This window comes from Peromyscus leucopus, chromosome 6 (genome assembly GCF_004664715.2).
Source record: "Peromyscus leucopus breed LL Stock chromosome 6, UCI_PerLeu_2.1, whole genome shotgun sequence".
Lineage (NCBI taxonomy): Eukaryota > Metazoa > Chordata > Mammalia > Rodentia > Cricetidae > Peromyscus > Peromyscus leucopus.
The window spans coordinates 102,469,227-102,493,493 of NC_051068.1; the positions used below are offsets into that span (position 1 = coordinate 102,469,227).

The 24,267-nt window shown below is 42.9% G+C and overlaps 1 protein-coding gene across 1 annotated transcript; it reads right to left on the minus strand.

Annotated features, from left to right (window-relative positions):
* Nucleotides 1–6,396: 6,396 nt before the first annotated feature.
* Lrit3 (leucine rich repeat, Ig-like and transmembrane domains 3) lies at nt 6,397–23,573 on the minus strand. Its single transcript, XM_028857853.2, has 4 exons — nt 23,458–23,573; nt 21,496–21,968; nt 9,522–9,827; nt 6,397–7,615 (listed from the first exon to the last, which is right to left on the minus strand). Exons 1-4 carry the CDS (start codon nt 23,571–23,573, stop codon nt 6,486–6,488), a joined length of 2,025 nt encoding a protein of 674 aa, XP_028713686.1. The 3' UTR covers nt 6,397–6,485.
* Between the last annotated feature and the right edge of the window lie 694 nt (nt 23,574–24,267).

Sequence of the window (24,267 nt, forward strand, 5' to 3'; positions counted from 1 at the left end):
GCTTCAGGAATGGACTAGGGGCTCCAGCATCCTCCTTGGTCTTTCTTCTCTTCCTTCTTCTTCCTACTGTGAAGGCCTATAGTCCTACATTCTCTTTTTCCATCTCAGTTCACCTCCGGTCTTTCTGACACTTGGACAGTGGCTCGGCTACTTTCTACACTAATCTCTATTTGTCCCCTTTCTGTCCTGAATACACATCATTTGACAGTGGAGACGACAAAATCAATCACTAAACGTTCACAAGCTGTTGCCTAGAGACTTTTGTTTCACGATTATTCGGCTAGAAGTTTTTTGAGTTTAAAATAATTCTTTCATTGGCTGTAGCAGAATTTCCTGTAATCCTGGTACTCAGAAGGCTGATGCTGATGCGGGAGGATTGTGAGTTCAAGGTCATCCTGGCATATAAAAGGAGAATTTGTCTCAAAAGAAAAAAATTATCATAAAATATTATCTTATTTATTTATTCAGAAAGACGCTTGATAATACACCTGATTTTTGGAATTGTGAGTCTATTCCATAATTCATAGTATATCCTTTACCCATAAGAAATTAGCTATTACCATTTTTATGTATCTGAATCTCAATTTTACAATCTATTATGAATAAACACATGCCAGTAAAATTGAGCAGCTTTATTTCTTTCTTTAAATTTTTTTCCTTGCATTATTCATTCTCTTCATTTGTGTGGTGTGTGCATGTGCACACATGGTGTATGTGCATGTATGTGCATGTGTATGCATGTTTGTGTGTCCATACGGGCATGCATCTGTATGTGTGTACAATGTGTGTGCATGCCTGAGTGGTGCATGAACATGAGTGTACATATGCACACGATCATGTGAGTACATGTGCAGGCCATATTTGGGCCTTGCTCTCTGAAAATAGTGTTTCTCACTGAAATAGAAGTTCACCATTTTGACTAGCCTGACTGGCCAGCAAGCTCCCAGGATCTACCTGTGTCTGCTGGAGTTATAGGCCAGTCACAGGCATAGACACAGTCATGACTAGCTTTGCGCATGCCGGGGATCAGAGTGCAGGAACTCATGTTTGTACAGCAGACACTTTTACCTCCATATTTTTCATACTCTTTTGGAGACAAGTCCAGGGGTCAAAATTATTATTTTTTTTTATGAATTTTCGTAAATGCTTTCCAAATTCCAGGACAAACTTGCTTGACTCTATTCAGAGTGCTATCGTTTTTGAACATTTTAAGAAGCTGGGTATTTAAAGCTGGAGAGATGGCTTAGCAGTTAAGAGCACTGGGTGCTCTTCCAGAGAACTAGGGCTCAGTTCCCAGTGCCAACACGGTGGCCACCACTGTCTGTCGCTCCAGTCCCAGGGGATCTGATGCCCTCTTCTGGTCTCCACAGGCACTGCACACCTATTATGTACAGACTTAAACAGGCAAAAAACTCATGCACATAAAATGGAAATAAATAAAAGTTTCAAAACAAGAATTTAGATATTTCAATATGTTCCATGTTATAGCACATGATAACAAAATAAAGTGTTTTTCCTAAGTGTAAAATATACAATCATTGGGGGAAACATAATGTTAGTGTGGCGAGTGGCAATTGTGTCATGGCGTGTCTCTGGTGACCAGAGGGCAACTGTGCTGAGTCAGTTCCCGTCTTCCTTCTTTACGTGGGTCCCAGGGATCAAATTCATGTCCTCAGAATGCCACTGTCAGGCAGCAAGTGCCTCTACCTGCTGAGCCATCTTGCCGAACCTCAATCATTGTTAAGTGCCGTATGCATTGGCTCTATGTCATTGGGTTGGCTCACTACAGTGTCTCCAGTAACACCCTTAAACCATTAACTGTATGGACTTTGTGCTGCCCAGCAGGACCCCAGTCTTCCCTACCTGAGAAAGCATACTTAAAAGAACAGGCTAGCAATGGCATCGCTGGGGCATTTTGACTGTACCTCCAATGCGCATGCTTTTGAAGTAGACTCCTTACAGGGTTGCAGCTTTCGCTGTTAGTCCTGAATCACTTGCAGCACACCTCATACTAATACTCAGTGCTAATACTGAGCTGAGGATAACCCAGGGCTTTCTCCCAGCCTCCTGAGCCCACACCCCCAACCAGCTTTTCCTTGATGGTCCAAATCAACTCCAGGCTGGATTTGATTTCGAAGGAAATCAGTGACATATCATGTCTGATGTTCCAGGCCTCCTGTGTTGACAAACTGCCTTTGTGTAATCTGGGTGCCAGATCCACACCCACTGGTGACTCAGAAGTCTGTGACATCCTCCCACAGCAATAGAATTGCTAATACAGTGTGCATAATTTACTATTTATCCGAATCTTTAAAATATCATGGTGACAAAATTGAATGACACCTGTATCATAGTAAATAAATAAAATTTTATTGACCTTTTAAGTTAAAATAAGTTAATCTAACATAAATTTAACAAAATTATTCATAAAAATTATTTTTAAAATGCTAACAATGAATACTAAAAAAGCTTCAGATCATTAGACAATGCACTCGGCGGTGAGAGCACCAAGGATGCAGAGGAGGGAAGGGGAGGAAGAGGAGGGGAAAGAGAGGGAGGGAGGGAGGGGAGGGAGGGGAGGGGAGGGGAGGGAGGGGAGAGGGAGAGGGAGAGGGGAAGAACAGAAAAGGGAGGGAAAGGCAAAGAGAAAGATAAAGGCAAAGAGGAGGAAAAAAGGGGAACTTACAAAGCTAGGGAAGTTTTAGAGTCTAAACAAAAATTCTTTTTTTCTTTTTAACAAGGAGAGGTTTAGAATCAATAACTTTTAATTCTCCAGCTACTTATAATTTCTAGGATGTAGTACATTAAAAGCCAACATGTGTCTTTCACAAAATAAATTTTATCTGAACTTGCTTCTCAGAATATTTCAGGGCTCCTGACACAACTTTATAAGTCTATCCTATGCCTCAAAATCTTCACGGCACAGATAGTAGAGAGTTTGGTGTAATTGTTTCTTCTACGATCGCCCTCACTGTGCACCTGCGATTCAGATCATTGGCAGGATTTCTAGCCACACCAAGGGATGTCGAGGGAACCCAAAGGGTGGGTGAGATTGTAGATAGGAGTGAAAGATGGTAACCAAGACAGAACAGCCATGCTTCTCCAGGGAAGTCACACGAGGGGTACACAACCAGCCAAGCCAGGTGCTGTGTAGGACAATGTGGCGGTGGCCGTTGAGAGCTTGACTGTGATGGGCAATGCCTGGGTCCTGTCTGTGGCGTGGTGACTGAGCAAACTTGCGATTATGATGTCAAAGCCCTCAATCTACTTGGCAGAAGGACTTGAGCATGTTGCTCAGGGACTGCTACCATCTAACCCCAGCAGGTGTCACAGGGCTTGACGTGCCCCTTAAGAGAGCACGCTGCCTCACCGAGACAGTACCCGGAAGGGCAGAGGACTACCGTCACATCCTTTTAGTCCATGATGTGACTCTGCTGGTGGGTTTAAACCGGGAATCTGTGGAGAGTCCCTCTGTTGGTGAACAACTGCCAAGCTCTCCAAAGAGAAGCTGCCCCTTAGCCTTGCTTTGCTACCTGGCATCATGGTTTCAAGGAACTTCTAAGTGAGGTACTCCTCTACACATCGGGAACTGGAGACATATCATGTGGCACTCAGTGCTTGCAGATTTTTCCTCCTCATCAGAGCCCGTCCATCTTCCCAAGAGGCCAGACAAACTCAAGAATAACTTTGGCAGGTTTTGCCTGGTGGCAGACAGCCTCCACAACAGAGGCACACAGAAGTACGTTCAGAAGGCAGTAAAGGACATAATGAAGAACGCCCTCCAGGCCCACTGCGGAGCAGTCCGTGGGGCAGCACCAAGGTTTTCGACCACATCTAGCCACCAGTCACTTTCTCGGTCCTCCCTTGGGAATGGAGGTCATCATTCATTTAAGTCCCAAATCCCATCTTCTTACCGGTTTTCAGGTCTAAGCATTGGCGGGCTTGCCACAGGCCAGCTTCTCTCCTTTGGGCAGTCATCAAAGGTAAATCTTGGTGAACAGTTCATTCTGGAAGTGCTGTATAAGGTGGATAGGGACCACATGCTGGTGGCATGGCCACACTCCTTCACAGACTAGGAAATCACAGGCCAGAGGACATTCTCAGGGTTTGATGGATGCTTCTCTTCCTCGCGTCTGTTTCCAGCCATATTACTTACCAGGTGCTTCCTTCGTAAATCAAATAGAACTACTTGTCAAGGCTAGCTCTTTCCCACAGTTCATGACTTTGCCTGTAGTGAAGTAGCCCTGTCTCCTGATATCCCCAGGCCAGAATGCAAAACACTGCTGTGACAATGTCAGTCCTTGGAAATGCTGGCTGCACACTATGCCCTTCATCAATCTTCATAGCCACACCACACACCACTCTTACGATGTGTACAATACTAGTAAAAAGATTATTTAAAAAAACTAAACAGCATTTATGAAGTCTTTATCCCATGTGTTTATGGTCTTACTCTAATTTCCCTGATTTTTTTTTAACCAAAAGAAAAAAAAATTTTTTTTGACCAAATGAATCCACTGATATTTCTCTTTCAAATCTTAAAATGCCCTTTTAGGACATTGTCTTTCAGTCCATTTGTGTGGTTCATTACTGTGATGGCTAGTTTTATGTCAACTTGACACAAACTAGAGTCATCAGAGAGGAGGGTACCTCAATTCAGAAAATGCCTCTATAAGATTGAGCTATAGGTAAGCCTGTAGGACATTTTCTTAATTAGTGATTGTTGTGGGAAGGCCTTGGGTACTATAAGAAAGCAGGGTAAGCAAGCCTTGGTGAACAAGCCAGTAAGCAGCACTCCTATGGCCTTCCTGTCGTGTTTGAGTTCCTGTCCTGACGTCCTTTGGTGATGAACTGTGATGTGGGAGTGTGAGCCAAACAATCCCCTTTCTGCGCAAGTTGCTTTGCTCAGGTGTTCCATCACAGCAATGGATGTGAGACAATTACATTTACTGACTTGCATGTGCTGAACTAGCCCGGCATCTCCGGGATAAAGCCAACTCAGTCTCGGCAGATAATCTTTTGGATGGATGTCTGTACTTATATTTTTGAATCTCTGTTCACCAGGGCTCTTGGGCTCTTTCTTGATGACTTGCTAGCTTTCTTGCTTTCCAGCATTCTTGTGTTACCATGACTCTACCTAGTTTGTTGTTGGCATGAAACTGGCTGCTATATAGAAGGAGTTTGAGAGCAGTCTTCCTGTTTGTGTATTTTTATTTATTTATTTATTTTCTTTCTTTCTTTCTTTCTTTCTTTCTTTCTTTCTTTCTTTCTTTCTTTCTTCTTCTTCTTCTTCTTCTTCTTCTTCTTCTTCTTCTTCTTCTTCTTCTTCTTCTTCTTCTTCTTCTTCTTGATCCATTCATCACACAGCAATGAATGAGTTGTTTAATCTCTGGTCCCAGGGAACCTGAGACCCACTTCTGTCTTCTGAGGGCACTGGGCACACAGTGGTATGTGGTAGGTCCTCAGATGTATGTTCAGGGAAAACACCAACCCCCATACAAATGAAAAAAGAAACATAAAGGAGCAAACCACTATGCCTCAACAACAGAAAAGAAGTATCAAAGGCCTTCTCTCTACCCAGAGAGTACAAACACGTCGAGGCAGAAGACAGCTGAGCTTAGAGTCCTTTGGCTGATGGGCATCCTCTGCCCCTTAGAAGATGAAGAAAGGGAAGGGAAGGGAGACGGTGAGGTAACGGGGGAGGTGGAAAGAAATGAAGGAGGTCGTTCTTAGATTAACACATCATGAGACCCATGCAGTCCATCGACCGTGTTGAAAAATGTAACCACTGGGTACCGTGTTAAAATACCAACCCTAGTTCTACAGAAGTTTTGTGTTTGTTGTGTTCCACTTTTTGCACTTAAGCTGACCAATATCTGACTTCAAAGAATGAGATAGAAAAGGCTATTTGTGGACACAAACTTCATTAGGGTCTCGTGTTCACACACCAGGCAGCAGCGGCGAACGCCCACAGCAAACCCCCTAAAGCACTTTGAACAGTCGGGGCCCCCAGGCTTAGCTGGTTATGCTAGTATTTCCTCACAGATCAAAATATGCTCTTTTTTAAATGCAGGGTTTAATCTATTGTAAGCATTTTCTTGTCAACTTATTTTAGGAACTAAATTGTCCTAAAATTATTATAAGCTTATTAAATACCACTCAAAATTATTTATACGGATGTCATTTGTGTAATAAAAATCAAGGTCATTTGTTGTTTTAATTGAGATGTTCCTCAACTAAATTGAAAAAATACATCAAGGAGTTGGGGATTTAGCTCAGTGGTAGAGCACTTGCCTAGCAAGCCCAGGGCCCAGGGTTCGGTCCTCAGCCTCCGGCAAAAAAAAAAAAAAAAAAAAAATACATTAAAAAAAATTTGTGATTCTTACAGATGATATGAAAGTCTGTTCAAAAGCCATCCAACAGAGGGTCTATGACAGCCTGAGAGGCCTCGCTTCTTCGCTCACATTCATCTCACCTGCAAAACCTCAGCAATAATATTCTGGTCTACAGCCATCGCTTCTGTAATTCGCCTGAGAGTCCACACTTGTCCGAGAACACAGCAGCAACTTCTCTGCATCATCTTTGTGCCTCCGTGTCCACAGCTCTCCTATACTCTGTGATCTGGGCGACAGGGTCTCAAACTGGATATAGGTCTCTTTTGCCAAATCGTCTTCCCAGAAAGCATCTGATGTGCATTGCAGTTTGCAGACTTTATATAATAAAAAACAAATGAGGGGCACGACTATAACACAGGCAGTGCTGGTCACCACGATCAGGAGTGACCACTGTGAGTCACGCTCTTCTGCTCTGGTGGTAGAAAACACGAGACACTGGTCCTTCCGGGGAGCTGCTCCTTTGGGACAGACACATGCTATGTACTGACTGCCGGGTTCCAGGCCATCTATGGTGGCCTGGTTCTTGCCGTAGTCTACATCCACGGGCAGCAGGTCCTTCTCTCCGTACTTGGAATACAGCACAGTCACAGCAGACCCCTGTGTGGTGGTGTTCCATGTCAAAGTCACACTCACTCCCATTTCGCTGGCCACTCTGAGGTTGTCTATAGTGGCATTTGTTTCCGTGGGCATTGCCTGGTCCAACAATGCCAACTCCTCTTTCTTACTTGCACTGACTGGAGGAAACTTACTTCCATTCTTCTCCAGCTTTGGGCTGCTTTTCCCGCCTCGGCTGGGGTGGCTCATCCTGACGGTGCTTTCTGAGCTGCTGGTTTTGACACTCGTGGTTGCCAAAGCGACAGAGAAGACAGGAGGCAAAGAGAAGGAAGAAGGAGGCGATGTAGATGTAGATAAAGCAGTAGAAGGAGTGGAAGAGGACGCAGGAGAAGAGGGCCTGGGCGACAACCATGACTTAGGTAGAGGTGTTGATCTTCCTGCTCCGGGCTGGGGATTCTGTTCAGGGTGCTCCCCAGGGCTCCTTCCTGTAGTGTCCGGTACTAGGGTGGTCGTAACATCACCCACAACAGTCACCGAAACCACAGCTTCTGATGTCCCGGCTAGATTTTTGGCTTTGCACCTGTAATCCCCAGCATCCTTGTAGGAGATGCCGGTCAAGCTGATGATGGACCACCTGACTCCTTCTCCTGGAGACTCCTGAATTACTAGAAGAAAACAGAGGAGTAGTCTATGAGGGGAAAAAAGGACATTCTGGAGCAATCCCACCAACTAGGAGGGAAAGAGATTCTGTATATGTCCCTCTCACACAGTTCGGGGAAAGGGCACTTTGGATGCTCTTGCTGGAAGGTGACGGTGCTGGAAATTGTTCATATGAAGTCTGGGACCTGCTGAGTGCTGTGGGGTCTGTCTGTTTGGGAAATGATTACTTAAAAGTGTTGGGGATGGAAATCAGGAGATCTGGGTGTGTGGGGATGGAAATCAGGAGATCCCGGTCATAGTAAACGTTTGTCTCCCAAGCAGCACGCATTGTACACAAGGAAACTGGTAAGTACAGACCCGTGTCTCTGTGTTTATGAAACAAGAGGATCAGAAAATTAATTTTCAAAGCTGCCTCCCAATTTCGATTGTGAATCTATAAAATGTTTATCATGAGTCTCTACTCAGGACTACACAGAAAACAAACAAACAAAACCAAAACAACAAGACTTTACTTAACTATTTCTCAAGATGTTTTCTCATTGTAATTTAATCTATGCACATGCCCAGTAGGCACCAGAGGTCTTTGTTGGGCATAGGGGACTTATGGCTTCTATTCCAAACCTATCATCCCTTTTTGTTTGTTTGTTTGTTTGTTGTTTTTGAGACAGGGTTTCTCTGTGAACCCTAGCTATTCTGGAACTTGCTCTGTAGACCAGCCTGGACTTGAACTCAGAGATCCCCCTGCCTCTGCCTCCTGAGTGCTGGGATTAAAGTCATGTGCCACCACTGCCCAGCTGTCATCCATCCCGTATTAAAATCAGATAAACTAGAGAATTATAAGCTCACTTGTTTGCAGAGTAATATATAGAAATATGCAGGAAATTGCAGTATTTATTTGCTAAACACTAAAATTTTATCTGAAACCAAGACAGAAGCTTCCAGAAGGGTAACATTACATAAAGCAGGGTACCAATAGCCCAGATGTGAAGTCAGTAACTTAAACTGTGGGCCATCTGCTAGCAATCTACAGGAATATTAGACCTTAACTTCTCTATTCCATCAATTTTTTTTTAACCTCCATCATAATTTTATTGTAAGAGTCCCAAGACTAATCCTATCTTTACTTAAGTGGACCAAAGCCTGGACTTGATCATCACAGCGTTTGAAATGCCTATATAATTAATATTTCTAAAAATTATATTTCTGCTCCAAAGTAAGCTCTCTGCATAATTTAGTATTTAAACGGAGTTGTTCAATATGAAAGCCTTTTAAAAAATGTTCCCAAGGTTTTGCGCTTTAAAGCAGGTGTACCCAAGGTAACAGGACAAGACAAAAGCCTTGGTGGCAATCATTTATTTACTTCTACATGCAGTTTCTACATAAGGGAAGAAAAAAAACTATGGTCTAACTTTTTTCTAAGTATTTATACAAAGTGAGAAAATATTGATCAATAAAATGTACTCTTGAAATCCCTTGTGTCCGGACAGCTAGGACTATAGCACAGAAAGCCCTGGGTTTGAGTCTAAGCACTGAACAAAATCTCATTTGAATTTGTAGGCTAAAGGTGTAACTTTGCTGGCAGAGCACATGCCTGGCATACATAAGGTCCTGGGCTCAGTTCCCACCACTGAAAACAAAAGCAACGCTATAAGTCTTGACGTTAAGAGAATTAATCAGTCATTTAAAATATGCACAAAAAAGCCAGGTGTGGAGGCACATGCCTTTAATCCAAGCACTCTGAGGCAGAGGCAGGCAAATCTCTGGCTTTGAAGCCAGCCTGATCTACAGAGCTAGTGGCCAAAGAAACCCTGTCTTGAAAAAATGAAAATAAAATTTTAAAAATTGCACAAAAAAACATGAGATGAAATCCAGATTTTCGTGAACTTGTTCATGCCTGAACACCAATTGTACCTGTATAATTAACTGGTGAGCTGTCGGATCTGGTCCACACCAGCTGTGGGGTAGGGTAGCCGGTGGTATCACACCTCAGCAGAACGTTACTACCCAGAGCAGACGTGATTTTGGTAGCTGAGGTCATCACTGAGGGCTTCAGACACTGTTCCAGCTCCGCCCTCTGAAACAAGATTCCTTCCAGGCGCTCGGGTTCACTGCAGACCATCAGAGGATCGAGAAGTATGACAGCGTGGTCAGCGACTTTCGACAACTCAATCAGTCTGGAAATGTGACAGTCACAGAACCAAGGGTTGTCCTGTAAACCTACAACAGACAGGGAAAAGGGACAGTGAGGTCGTCCTGAGGAATTCAGTTTGCAGCACAGCTTGTCTGGTGACAGAAGGTTGACCCACTATCTCCCTAACACATGAAGTTCTGGGAGGGATAAAGTACGGTCACCTGCATGTCAACTATGCCCTAAAAGCCAGCAATCTCAGAGAGCAAGCCTCTTCTACTTGTTAATGCTCGTAACTGGTATTTCCCGACCTCCACTCCAAACACTAACCATTGCTGTCATTTAATCCCAAGGATGCTGTGAGGAAGTCAGTATTGCTATTATTTCCATTTTAGAGGTGAAGAAACCCAGGCACAGAGGGGCCAAAATCTGGACCGACATCACATAGCTCATCAGTATCCCAGCCAAGATTTGAACCCAGGTTCCAGAGAATGCCGTTAAGTACAGGGATAGAGACGCATAGTCCTGAGTGCTCAGAAAGTACCTTTCAGCACATCACATGGTGCTAAGAGCTGCCTCGCTCAGCCTGGAATGCGCCATGGGTTTGTGCAACTTGAAGACATATTGAGGTAAAACGAGGCTAGTGCGGCCAAACCAGCAATAGGAAAAGATAAGACCAGAAAGTGACATTGCGTGGATGTCATACATGGTGGCTACCAAGGTGATGTGCCCAAAATCTCAGTGCAAGAGGCACCAGCTGCAAGGGACATAGATGTTTAGGTGGAAGTCCCATCTTCCCCCACCCCTCTCTCTCCAGATTCTGCCCCTGAGAAAGCCCACCAAGTGGCTCCTCCTCCTGAGAAGTTCCAGACCACACCTCCAGGGTATTTAATGGCATTTAAGGTCTGGCTCATGGACTTGCCTTGTGGTTTCCCCTCTTCCCGAGACCAGCCAGGAATGCTTTACTCAGATTAAACCCGGACTTTTAATTCAGCCTGATCTGATTTATTGCATCGGCAGAGAAACTCAATTTCGGGATACAGAAACCTTTCAATAGAGGCTGAAGATTTCGCGCACTAAGCTCCTTCCGTGTCTACCTCAGCCTTGGGAACTGTGAGCTGACATTGTTTGGCCCTCAAAGGAGCCTGCCACTGAGAGCTCAAAGGAAGCTGAGTGTACAGTTATCAGAAGGGAGAAGAAAGATCCTTGCCGCAGAGTGGCAGAAAGCTCAGTGGCATTGTCATCAGGGGTGAGCGTGAAGAGTAGAAAGCCGGTGCATGTACAGAATGTTCTCTACCTAAGGAATGCCCAGGAAGAACCACAGAAGCTGGTGCTGGGGAGGGGGCTTCTTGCTAGTAAAGGGGCCACAGACGAAAAACCCTTTATATAAAAGAGCCAGAGTCAGTGGGCTCATTCCCAGCCTCTCCAAAATTACCAAATTAAGAAAGGCATTCAGAGCAAAAAAAAACAACCCATAGCGAGACTTTGAAAGTCTTAGAGAGACCCAGGAAGGTCCTTTAGAACGTGCCCTCGGACAAATGTCATTGAAGATACTTTCCTGCAACACAAGCTTGAGACAAGGCTGACCTTGTAGTTACAGCTTTACTGAGAGCACGGCATCTGGGCTGAGAAGAAAACAGAGAACTGTGATTTAGGGGAGTCTGTCAGTGCTGGACAAGGAACTGTCCATTTCTGGGCCGTGTTTTCACAGGAACTGTGGCAGCAAGCCGTGAGGGCTCCTTCTTCTGCCTGGACTGGTTACTTTTTAATCTCATATTTGAGAAGTTTGCTTTTCTCCTCGGAGTAAATAACCTTGAGTTCTTCCCTCTTCCATTAAATCCTGTGAATCTGTGACTAGTCCGCTAATGAATGTTAATTTGCACCCTTTTCTTTTAATATTGGCTCCTTCACCTGGTTGTATGCCGTAAGCGAACTTCTTGGTTTCTTTCTTATATTGAAAAACTGAGTGTGGCTATGAGACTTAATACCTAGGCTGAAATTCTAATTCTCAAAAGCTCCACAACGTTATACAACATGCAGTAACCTCTCCCAGAATGTGAATAATGGCAACTATTCTGCCACAGATTTACATAGGAAAAATGCACCTAATTAGAATAAAGGAGATTTAGGAAAAATTAAATATTATGATTTGGTAAACTAGAAAACCTCTAAAATAACCTTTCTGCATCAGCCTGTACAAAAACCATTCCAAAACCAAAGGCCTTTAATATAAGACCTGAAACTAAGATGCTACCAGATGAAACATGTCAAGATATAAGCAGGAACAATGAATTTCTGAATAGGATTTCAATACCTTAAGTAATAGCAAGAACCGACAAATGGCATTCTATCAAACTAAAAGGTTCTGTGCAGCAAGGAAGCAATTAGCAGCAAAGAGACAACCAGGTGACAGAATGAGAGAAAAGTCTATGCAGCCGCTCACCCAACGTGGGGTGAGTAACCAGAATCCACGAAGAACTCAAGGAAGTAAGCAGCACAAACACAAACAATCTAATCAGTAAGTCGGCAAATGATCTGAACACTTTCCAACCAAAGAGGAATCAACGGTCAATAAACATATGAAAAAATATTTACTATCCTTAGTCATCATGGAAATGCGAATTGAAATTGAGAGTCCACCTCGTTCCTGTCGGAATGACTTAACAGTAAGAAGACCCTTTTCACTCGGACCTACACAGTGGAGCAAATTTATTGGATTCGTTGGTATATACAGTGTCAGAAATTTGTAAAAAAATCACAAAAGGTTAGACGTCAACTGGACTTCCGGAAACACGGGCTGTAATTAGTAATAAGTTCAGTGACACAGATACATGGCTCCCCGCTCACACCTGCTCAGTTCTCAGAGTGAACATCCAGTCATGAACGGGCTCATGAATTTAAGAGCTAGGACACCAGTGAGAACAACAAGAGGGAGGCAGGATGCAACAGGTAAAACGCTCCCACCATGTCTCTGCTGTCACCGTGCCGAGGAATGTGAGAAGGAACCTGTGACATCCAAAGATTCACAGTGGCACACGTGTACACCCGCCTTCGTGTGGAGAAAAGAGAAGAGACAATATGGACGGTATTCATATGAACGGCATAAAGTATGAAGAGCGTTATGTTTTAGATCAATCAGTTTGGGCCACCATTCAATGTATAAAACTCTAGGCTCATCACAGTCAGTACCTGTTTTTAAACTTCTGAGTGTGTGCCTGTGTGAGGGTATGTGCCTCATATGTGTGCAGTGGTGCAGAGGCTGGAGGCGTCAGGTCACCTGGAACTGAGGAACAGACAATTGTGAGCTGCCCGATACGGGATCTGGGAACTGGATTCGGGTCCTCCGCTGGTGCTTCTAACCACTGAGCTACCTCTCTAGTCCCAGCTGTTTCAGTATTTGACTTCGAGATGTATGTTTAATCTGCCTGACAGATCAAAGCCACCATTTCCTATAACAGTTGTGTGTGAAGAGTACTTTTTTTAAAAATTCCTTGGCTAGCAATGCCAGACATTTTCCCACATGTCAAATATTGCTCTTGTCAAGCACTGTAAAAGCACCAAGATTTGACCCCAACCCACGATGAGTGACCCATCCCAGTTTGCCCAGGATTTTACTGATTTTTGCACTGAGAACCACACCCTAGGAAACCTCTCAGTCTGGACAAGCCAGCCTGCCACTGTGTTACGGAACTTTGGCCAGAGTTGAAGGTCTGATCATCACAGCTATGTAGAGAATAATTAGCTTTGTTATACAGGCAATGAGCATTTGCTCTGGGAGGAGTCTTATCTCTACGAAGATTTTTCTTTAACAGAAATCTTGACAAAGATAGTGCAGAATAGAAGGGAGGAGCGTCGGTCCTCACTTCAGAAGAGAAGGGAGCGTTGGTCCTCACTTCAGAATAGAAGGGAGCATCGGTCCTCACTTCAGAATAGAAGGGAGCGTCGGTCCTCACTTCAGAATAGAAGGGAGCGTCGGTCCTCACTTCAGAATAGAAGGGAGCGTCGGTCCTCATTTGTGCCCTCAGACATTCGGAAAGCCGAGCACAGCAAACCGTCCAATGGGAACACTAAGCTGCCTCAGTTCTCACAGCCCCACGACCCTCCTAACGAAAGGCAAACCAGGGCTCAGGACGGAGAGGAAGCCTGTCTAAATCTACACAACTGGGCGAGCAGGATTGAACACGTGCCCGGATCTTACCACATCCAGAATGCTAGCTTGCTGTGACTCACACGACACTCAGCTCTTTGCGACCTTGGGAAGACATTGCATTTCTGATCCCACACCAGAGGAGACTAAAGCACAGAGGGATTACTACTTTGACTCCTTAAGTCTCTTAGTGTCCCAAGTAACCCCACATTTCTTTCGCCTCCTAATCTAATAAGCCTTCTACCGTGATTTATCTCTGTCAACCAAAAACATCTACATCCGTGGGTAGTGGCTGTGTTGTTGTCTTTAAGTAAAAACGTCCAAGCAGCAGTATCTATCTGCAGTACGAATGCCTATACATTAACAGTTGCATTCATACTTTAAAACTATTAAAATATGCCAGCTATGAAAAGATTAAAAATCAGTTCTACTGGTTACATATAAAAGCCATATAACCGAGAGGACAGATTTTTAAATTCCTTAAAAACATGAAGCCTATCTGCTCCAGTTTTGAAACATTGAAGGTCAAAGGTATCATTTTTAAGATGGGAATAAACATAATTTTACAAGAGCTAACGGCGTTCATTCATCCACCTTGTGTTTTTCCTCATGGGGACAAAGGTACAAAAAGTCACTAAGGTTAAACTATTACTCACATTCTTTGAAGGAAATACACCAGTCACAACCACAGTGATTTGCATGAATTAATTTGTTTCGTGACTACTCTCGGATGGGGCCACTGAGTGCTGCTTCATCCCTTAGAAAGAGAAATTCAGTGTTTGTCATGCATCAGAACAGTTGGGTAACATAGGCTCTTTGTGCGTGCGTGCGTGCGTGCGTGCGTGCGTGCGTGCGTGGTGTGTTTGGGAAAGCAGAGAGAGATTCTTAAGCAAAGTTTATTCTGCAAGCCCTAACCCTTCCCAGCGAAGCGGAGGCCTCGTTTAGCTTTGTGGAGACTGCTGCACAGACACACAATGGGAAGGGAAGCCTTGTCGGCAAATGATGTTTGTTAGAACAACCAGACGTCTAGAAAATAATAAACCGCAATTCCTGCTTTGCGCCACATACAGAGACTCTTTCGAGGTGGGTCATAATCATAAGCATAAAAGATAAGGATATAATGTCAAAAACTGAATTTAAAGATTCTGCCTACAAAGAAAGCAGAGTCCCTCTGTGATCTCGTGGTGGGTGCATGTTTCTTAAATGGTTCTCAGAAAGCATTGAAGGTAAAATAATAATAAATCACATTACCAAAATTTAAATTATTCCTACCAAATACATGTAGCATGAATCTTAAAAGGTCTTATTAATAAGAACAAACCTGAAGCCAGGTATTGGGGTGAATGCTGGAAGATCAGAGAAGCAGAGCAAGCCACAGCTTCCTCACCTCACCAGTTCCTCAGCTGATCCTGTTTCTCAGACTGGATGCCTCTGAGTCCTCATCCAAATGGATCTCAGCTGAACTGTGCTGCTCAAAAGCCTAAAAGCTTAACAGGCTCTACTTCCTGGTTTTCACACCTTATATACCTTTCTGCTTCCTGCCATCACTTCTTAGGATTAAAGGCGTGTGTCACCATGCCTGGTTGTTTCCAGTGTGGCTTTGAACTCACAGAGATCCGGATGGATCTCTGCCTCCAGAATGCTAGGATTAAAGGTGTGTGTGCCACCATTTTCTGGCCTCTATGTCTACCTAGCAACTGTTCTGTTCTCTAACCCCAGATAAGTTTATTAAGGTGCACAATATATTGGGGGACACAATATCACCACAAATACACTATGTAAAAAATGAATAGGTAAGCTAAAATTAAAGGAAGTGTTTATAACTGATTAAAGATACACATTCAGCAGTAAAGAAAAATGGAAAATGACCCTTAAAAATAGGCAAAAGACCTGAACAGACAGTTCGTGGGGGATTATGTACAAGTGGCTGGGGAGAAAATGGCAACCTAGTTGACATCATTAGTCACTAAAGTAAAGCAAAATGATTCAGCTCCCTGATTGGTCTGCTGACTCCCCAGAGGAGCTGAAATGGAAAGGCTCAGCACTGTGAAGTGTGGGGAGGACACAGAACACCCAGGCTGTCACACACGGATAGGGACAATGCACAGTGCTATATATCCCCTTTGGGAAATGAGCAGTTTCTTTAAACCTACACGTTCCGCCATCCGTTAGCACAGCAATGTTGATCTTAGGAACTTATTTAAAGCCCAAACTGGAAAGAGTCAGTGCATCCAACAATCAGAGACAGGTGGAATGGTTCACACAGTGAAACTCTGCACTAAGAAATGGCTGACAGGTGAGATGACATGAGGCGGCCTTGAAGCAAGCTGCTGAGATGAAGAAGCCAGGCACAAGCATGTATGTTACAGGACAACATTCCTGTAGCGTGCTAGAGCGGGTGATGGAAGTCAACAGAAAGGCTACCCACCATAGGACTGTCACCGGGAAGTGGTACAAGAGAGCAAGATAATGGCCGTTTCGGTGATGGAATCTCCTCCATCTTGATGAAGGTGTCATTTTCAAGGGTATGCATTTGTAAGAATTTAGCGAATTATATACATCAGATCTTGTATTTCACAATGTACAAAGCATATCGCAGTCCCTCAATTTAAAAAAGAAGCTTACAAAAAACAAATGATGCCTTTGGAGATGACCTATGAATTTGAGAGCTGATTATGCCTCCTTCTCAGTTGTTAGAGTGGTGATAAATATAAACCTACCTCCCCAGGCTGCTGTGACCTGGCAAGAAGGCAGAGTATATTCATAGACTCTGGAAAATGGTTGTTGGACTGAATTAATGCCTTCGGGAAAATCTGTGGAAACATTCAGGCTGCCACTGCCCTTCAGACAAAATCCATTAACTATGTTTACAAGTGAGCAAATTTAGGTACCAATGAAAAAAACAACGAATAAAGCATTTGGTGCCCTCTCCAACCAAGAGTTTTTCCCTCTGAGGTAAACAGTGGCTGTCTTTACATATGTGCCTGTGGAAATACTTGCTCTTTGGAAATTTACTTGTATTAAAATCTTTAATTTGAATTCCCTAGTTAATTTAAATGTTTACCCACATGACTCTAGATTGGGGTTTTACCAATACATTACGATGTTCTAAGTTGGTGTTTTTACTCACATAGATGAGAGAGACAGCAGCTGAAATTTTGTCCCTGGTTTTTTTTTTTCCTTTTAATTAAATAAACACACAATCTAAAAAGGGCCATCCAATGAGCATACATTCCATACTACATCACAGAGGAATGGGAAGAGGCACGGGTCCTAGGAGCTAGACTCCTACCCCAGCTTCCTTACCGTGTGGTGAGTGAGTTGGGGCAAGTGTTGACTGTGCCTTGTGTCTTCATCTGTTATGTGTTATAACATGGTCCTTACCACAAGTTTAGACCCAAGCCCAGAAGAGTAGGCATATGTAGAAGCTCCAACAATTACCAGCAGCAATTGCAGCCACTGGAGCTGGATGTTCAATATCTACCCTCCCAAGCTTTGGTCTTGCTTTGGCCCTATATGTCTTTCTTTACTATGTCTTTATTTCTCCACTGGAATAAGAGTATTTACTCCATGCAACTGGCTATTATAAGTATGTAATTTTTTTATTTTATGTTTAACATGTGGCCCACATTTAAGGGATTGCCTGAAGTCTCAGAAGAGCCTGTGGATTTTGGAACAGTGTTGGGACTGTTAACAACTTGGGAGGCTTTTTCGAGATGAACTCAATGCATTTGCATTATGAGATGAAAATGAGGGTGGAATGTTATGGTTGATTCAGTCATTCATTCATTTACAAATATTCCATCTCTTTATTTTGAGAGTGGCTGTATATGTAAGCCACAGCTCAATATCCAGCATCTAAGACTCCTGATGGAATCATCTGGGCTCCAAGAGTGCTGGGCAGCCCTGCAAACCAATGCCCAAGGCCTGCAAACCACACCATCAGGTTTATCACAGCAACAAGCTGCTCACGGTACTGATCTTCTACATTGGTTCCTCTTCCATTGCTGTGACAAGGCAACTTCAGAAAGGGAAGGTTTGCACATACATGTACTCACACGCACAGCCATTACATCTTATAGAAAAAGTAGGTGAGTAGGTGTAGATTAACTGAATTCAGGATGGGGCTGAGGCTCAGGGGTATAGGCTTATATATTTAGCAGGTGGAAGGCCCTAGGTTAGATTCTCTATTGTAGGATATTTTGATCTCACTCTGACACTCCTGAGACTGACGATAAAGTTTACCTTGAATCAAATGGTGGAGCTAGCTATTAGCTGACCAAAATTAGCCATAGAGGTTTTGGAAGAGAAACACAGGAAGTAGTAGGGAGGGGCTTAGAGAGAGGCTTGGCCCTTTTGGATTGAGGAAGGACAGAGAGAGAGGAAGTCACTGGTCACTTCTTTCCATTCTCTTATCAATTAGGTTTTTACTGATAAAAGAATAATTAGATAAATGCCTTATCTGGCACCCTTTTATTTTGACTCTTTAAAACTTTTCTTAAGGTATAAATATTATCTCTAAATTTATAAGATTATTGTATACATGTTTAAACTTTCTGTTGTGATATTAATGGTCATATAGAGTACTAACTAATTCTAGAAATAGGCTTCATCTAGCTTCCTATACATGATTTCAGGCTTGAGTCTGAAGCAGGTAATTAGGAATTAAATTTGTATACCCCAGGTGTATTAATAGATTGTGGTCCTTTAACCTCTCTGAGTTCTGCTGCATATGACAATTTAAAATGTTTAAGTTTTCTTCAGTGACCCGTGACCATTCCTGACAGTGATCTTTGGGTCCCTAAGAAGATGATGGGGCCCCACAATGATGAATCCACTTGGATTGTGGTAATGCCACTAAGCTGACAAATACTACTCAAAGATCTGCTTTAAACTACAAACTGCTCAGGACATTTTCAAGGTGGTCAACTAAGATGGTCCAGCCTCATAGACTACTAGGCCAGGACTTCAGATAAGCCCTGCACTTTCCCATCACACTGAGACTGAAAAACAGCTACCTCTCCCAGGACTTAATCATTATCTCTGTTTTCTCAGGGTCCCTTAAAGATACCATCACCCCCAGACAACAGGAAGTAATTTAAGAGCACAACGCCCACATTCCCAAGAGGTGGGGTGGTAGTTTTTTGGTCATTCAATGGATTATGGATGTTTATCATTGTTTAGTGAGATTGGTTAAAGTTGTTGCTGGTCATGGTCAGGGAGAAAGCTGAGCAAAGGAGATTAGATTCAGGTATCTCATTATGAAAAGAAAAAGGGAGATATAGAATGATAGAAATGATAGTATAAAAGGGTAGATTATTTAATCTACTTTTAAACCAAAAAAGCAACTACTCGTCTTAAATATTTTACATTGGTATGAGTTTTTGTAGATTGATAAAATTTAAGGTTATTTTTGTTATACTATATGTATGTTTTTACTCATGTTTAAGGTATCGTACCCATGCAGCTCATTTAACAATGTAATATAAATTTCTAGTCATTGAGAGCTATTATTATAAACTATTTAAGATAATTAAGAAATACAGGTTAGTAGTTAGTCATCTAACAATCAGATTTTGGCCATGTTAAGTATATTTTTCAAGGTCAAACAGATATAGTTTAGATAGATAAATGGTCTTCAAACACTTCAGAGACCTACAGAATATGGCATTTAAGATGTTTTAATAACATAAGGCTTTTCATGACAGTGAGACACGTCTGCTACTGACAGCACCAATCTACTTCCAAAAAGGATGATGGGCATTGAAGAACCTCCATATGGAGTTTGCTTTCAATGTGGCAAAACTAGCATTGGGCAAGAAACTCCCCTTGCCTCAACTGCTGACAGTATGCTGTCCAAATTGGACAAGCAGGACACAAAAGAAGGTGACTGCTGAACTTTGCCAAGACAAGGTAGGACAGTCCTTCAAAATTCCTGCTTACCAAAAAAAGTCTGTCAGATCTTCTAGGCCTGTAGGCCAAAGATGGATGCCCTAACATTGCAGAGGAATCTTGTATGGCTACCCAGGCAGCCATCTGTCTCTGTCATTTCTATAGTTCTACACTTCCTGCTTACTCAGGTAATATTATATCATTCTCAGGTCTCTGATGGGGGTTAAAGATTAGATAGTTATACCATTTTCTTTATTACCAAATTAAAAAAAAAGAAACTTACAAAAGAGATTATAAGATTGTGAAACATAAAAACTTAAGTTGGACATTGTTTGTAATAGCCAAAACCTGGAAACAACCTAGATGCCCTTCAACTGAAGAATGGATAAATAAATTGTGGCACATATACACAATGGAATACTACTCAGCAGAGAAAAACAATGACATCATGAGGTTTGCAGGCAAATGGATGGATCTAGAAAAAATTATCCTGAGTGAGGTAACCCAGACTCAGAAAGACAAATATGGTATGTACTCACTCACAGGAAGATGCTAGATGTGGAACAAGGATGACTGGACTGCTACTCACATCACCAGTGAGGCTACATGGAAAACAGGACCCCAAGAAAGACACGGAGAAATGGATGAGATCTACATGAACAGCCTGGACATGAGTGGGAGCAATGAAGGGTGATGGTCAAGGGAAAGAGAGCGGGAGATCCTAGCTGGATCAAGAAAAGAGAGGGAGAACAAGGAATAGGAGACCACATGGTAAATGAAGACCACATGAGAAAAGGAAGAAACAAAGAGCTAAAGAGGCCCACAGAAATCCGCAAAGATACCCCCACAAAAGACTGCTGGCAATGGTTGAGAGACAGCCAGGACTGACCTACTCTGGTAATGGGATGGCCAAACACCCTAATAGTTGTGCCATAAACCCCATCCAAGGACTGAGGAATCTGGATGCAGACATCCATGGCTAGGCTCCGAGTGGAGCGCGGGAGTCTAATTAGCGAGAAAGAGGAGGGTTTTTATGAGCGAGAATTGTTGAAACCAAGGTTGGATAAAGCACAGGGACAAATAACCAAATGAATGGAAACACATGAACTATGAACCAAAGGCTGAGGGGCCCCCAACTGGATCAGGCCCTCTGAATAGGTGAGACAGTCAATTGGCTTGATCTGTTTGGGAGGCATCTAGGCAGTGGTACCAGGTCCTGGGCTCGTTGCATGAGTTAGCTGTTTGAAACCTGGGACTTATGCAGGGACGCTTGGCTCAATCTGGGAGGAGGGGACTGGACCTGTCTGGACTGAGTCTATCAGGTCGATCCCAGTCCTCGGGGGAGACCTTGATCTGGAGGAGGTGGGAATGGGGGGTGTGCTGGGGGGAAGGGGAGGGGGCAGGAAGGGAGAGAACAAGGGAATCTGTGGCTATTATGTAGAACTGAATAGTATTGTAAAATAAATAAAAAATAAAAAAAATGAGTAGGAAGGAAGTAAAAAAAAAACTTAAGTTGGTTATCTAAGAAGATGTTTTAAGGTCTAAAAAAGTCTCTGTTGTTATTTGTGGGCTGGCAGTCCCAATGAGAAAGTATTGCTACAATCCTCGGTTTTACACACACACACACACACACACACACACACACACACACACACACACACACACACCCTAAAACCATGCATAACAAGGTACCTACACAAAGGATGCCCAGAGCTTACCAAGAATAATTCTTCTCAGTGGAAGATCCAGGCTTCTGGAAGGTGTCACAGCTAAATGGGACCAGCTGTCCAGGAAATCTGGTGGCAGTGTGGTTAGTCTGTTGCTTGACAAATCCAAGTAGGTAAGGTTCTTCAGATATCTGACCACCTCGTTTGGCACACTGGCTATCCTGTTATTGTGCAAGTCCAGTGTCCGCAGGTGGGGCATGTCCAGCAGAGACCCCCACGGGAAAGCTGTTAGGGCATTCCCATCCAAACGCAGCTCATGCAGCTGCTTCAGGTTATAAAAGCTGCTGGACTCTATGCTGGCCACCGAGTTGTACGTCAGCCAGAGATACTGCAGCTCCACCAGGTAGTAGAAGGCCTCTGAGGGGATCCTTCGCACCACGGTCTTCTCTATCCGAAGCTTCACAGTGTCCACGGGGAAGTTTGTAGGAACTTCATTCATATCCAGGTCGTTACACAACACTGACCTAGGGTCACAAGAGCAATGCAAGACGATCTACTCTCCAAGACTCATTGTAAAATACAGCCTTATTTGAAACATGTATCAGTTTTTCATTCCCTACTAGTTTCTTACAAAGTATTTGTCAGTCTGGAAAACCTATTTATTAATAATGTCACATCATCATCATCATCTCCTTCCTCATCATTATTATAATATGGTAACCATTAAATTGAACCATACCAAATGGCCATTTTCGCAGTAAAAATTGATCAAATATGAGCAATTGCATGATGTTCAATGGATATTTATGGTGGATCTTTCATGCTCAGCCTTTGAAAACAGGTCACATCCATTTCTTTATTAATCATAACACCTGTAGAAGTAGGCTAAATAAAACTATTCACAAATAAATTTAAAAGTATTAACTTTTTTTTTTTTTTTTTGGTTTTTTGAGACAGGGTGTCTCTGTGTAGCTTTGTGCCTTTCCTGGAACTCACTCTTTAGCCCAGGTTGCCGAGTATTAACATTCTTATCACCATCATCATCACCATCATCATCTTCATCATCACCACCATCATCACCACCATCATCATCACCATCATCATCATCATAAGCATTGCTGTGCTGGATATCAGACTCCTGTCCTTAGACATGCCAGGCATTGCTATACCATTGAGCTACACATCAGCTCTAATTATTATTTGATTAAAGTTGTGTTATTATTCTATTAAATTTTGTTTCAGAAACTCATTGTTTATTTCAACTATCAAAATCACAAAATCCATTTAATTTTTAGTAAATACTTTCAGAAAACCAGAGTCTACTATGCCTGGCTAACAAGAGCTCTGTTTTGCATTTACCTACATGGAAAAGGATTCACGTGCATCATAAACAAATTATAATTCTTCCTATGTCAAATCAATGTAAAGGATTAATAACTTCTTTGAGGGCCTACAATATCTGCAACAGGTGGTATTTCCCAAACACCTTTACTTTGGTAAATTCCACTCAAATAAAAAAAAAAAACAAATTATTAAGCTCACCAACTTCACTCTTGTCCTTCCTACTACCAAACTGACAGTGTAAACTATTCCCAGGTGAAATGGGAAACTCTGACAGCGGAGAACATGGATAAGCTTGTAGCTCCTACTCAGCCTCGCTCTCTTGTACTTTCTGCAACAAGCCTGCCCCTCACCCCAGCCCACCCCAGCCCACCCCAGCCCACCCCACACAGCATGCTCTCCAAGGGGTGTTTTGTGCATATGAGTATAATAATATTTTTGCAAGCAGAAAGTACTTTTGAAGTTTCAGAGAACCTTTTGAGGCTTCTGTTGTTCATGATAAAAATAATAGGGCAGTGGGCAACCAGCTAATAAAAACTGAACCTAATCTCATAGAATCTAAACTTCCCCTGATTTTTAATGAAAATTTTGCTTTTATAAAATCAGACTGGTTTGTTGGGGTCCATTTTTCCAGGACAATCAGAATACTTAGTAGCAAAGAGAGGGGCATACCTTGATCCTAAGCCGTCATTTCTGCCGTGATAATCACAGGTGCACTCAGAGGGGCAGGTACAGCTCACTCCTCCCAGAAAGCTAAGCACAAGGCACAGACATGCAAAGAGCCACATCGCTCCAAAGTGGCTATCTGAAAGGTAAGTGGCAAATCAGGAGCATGTAGAAGCTGGTGTGCTGGGATGCCAGCCGACATTTAGCATCAGCAGCTTAACCAGATTAGTCGAGATCTGCGTTACTTAACCTTCAAGTGTCTTGCAGGGATCAATGCACCCAGCCTTTGAATATGGGCTCAGCCAGGTAACACACTTGCTTCGAAAATGAAAATCAAACCCTTCAGGACAATTTCAATAGCCGCCCATGTCTAGATTCACAAGGAAACCCTTAATCAGGTACCTTTCCTACAGATGGAACTGTCACTGTGGCTTAAAAACACAGCCAGTGTTTAAAAGAACTCGGTATGTTGGCCTAAGCTAAAATTTTCAGTAGTTTATTTATATATTCATCGTCTCTTTCACTTCTTGCATCTTCACCAGCAAGTGTGACTTGACTTCAGATTTACTTCAGATACAGTTACCAGTGTTGCCCCGTTCTGTTCATCTCCCAAAGTCAAGGAAGTGAGACCCATGTCATCCTCATTATATGAAGACTCTTTAATCCACTCCTGATGTGTCGGGGCTACGACTCCAGCGAGAGTATTATGTCTTGAGTCTCTCCAAGATCATCTCTGTAGGCACATGATTTTCCTAAGCATGTTCATTTCTAATGAAGGTAATTGTTTCTGTTCAAAACTATATTTTATTCCAAGTT

Coding starts and splice junctions, on each gene's coding strand:
- Lrit3 (XM_028857853.2), bottom strand. CDS start 23,573: ATGTGGCTCTTTGCATGTCTGTGCCTTGTGCTTAGCTTTCTGGGAGGA. Junction 21,969..23,457: donor AATGACGGCTTAGGATCAAG/GTATGCCCCTCT, acceptor TTGTGACCCTAG/GTCAGTGTTGTGTAACGACC. Junction 9,828..21,495: donor ACTGAGAAGAATTATTCTTG/GTAAGCTCTGGG, acceptor TGTCTGTTGTAG/GTTTACAGGACAACCCTTGG.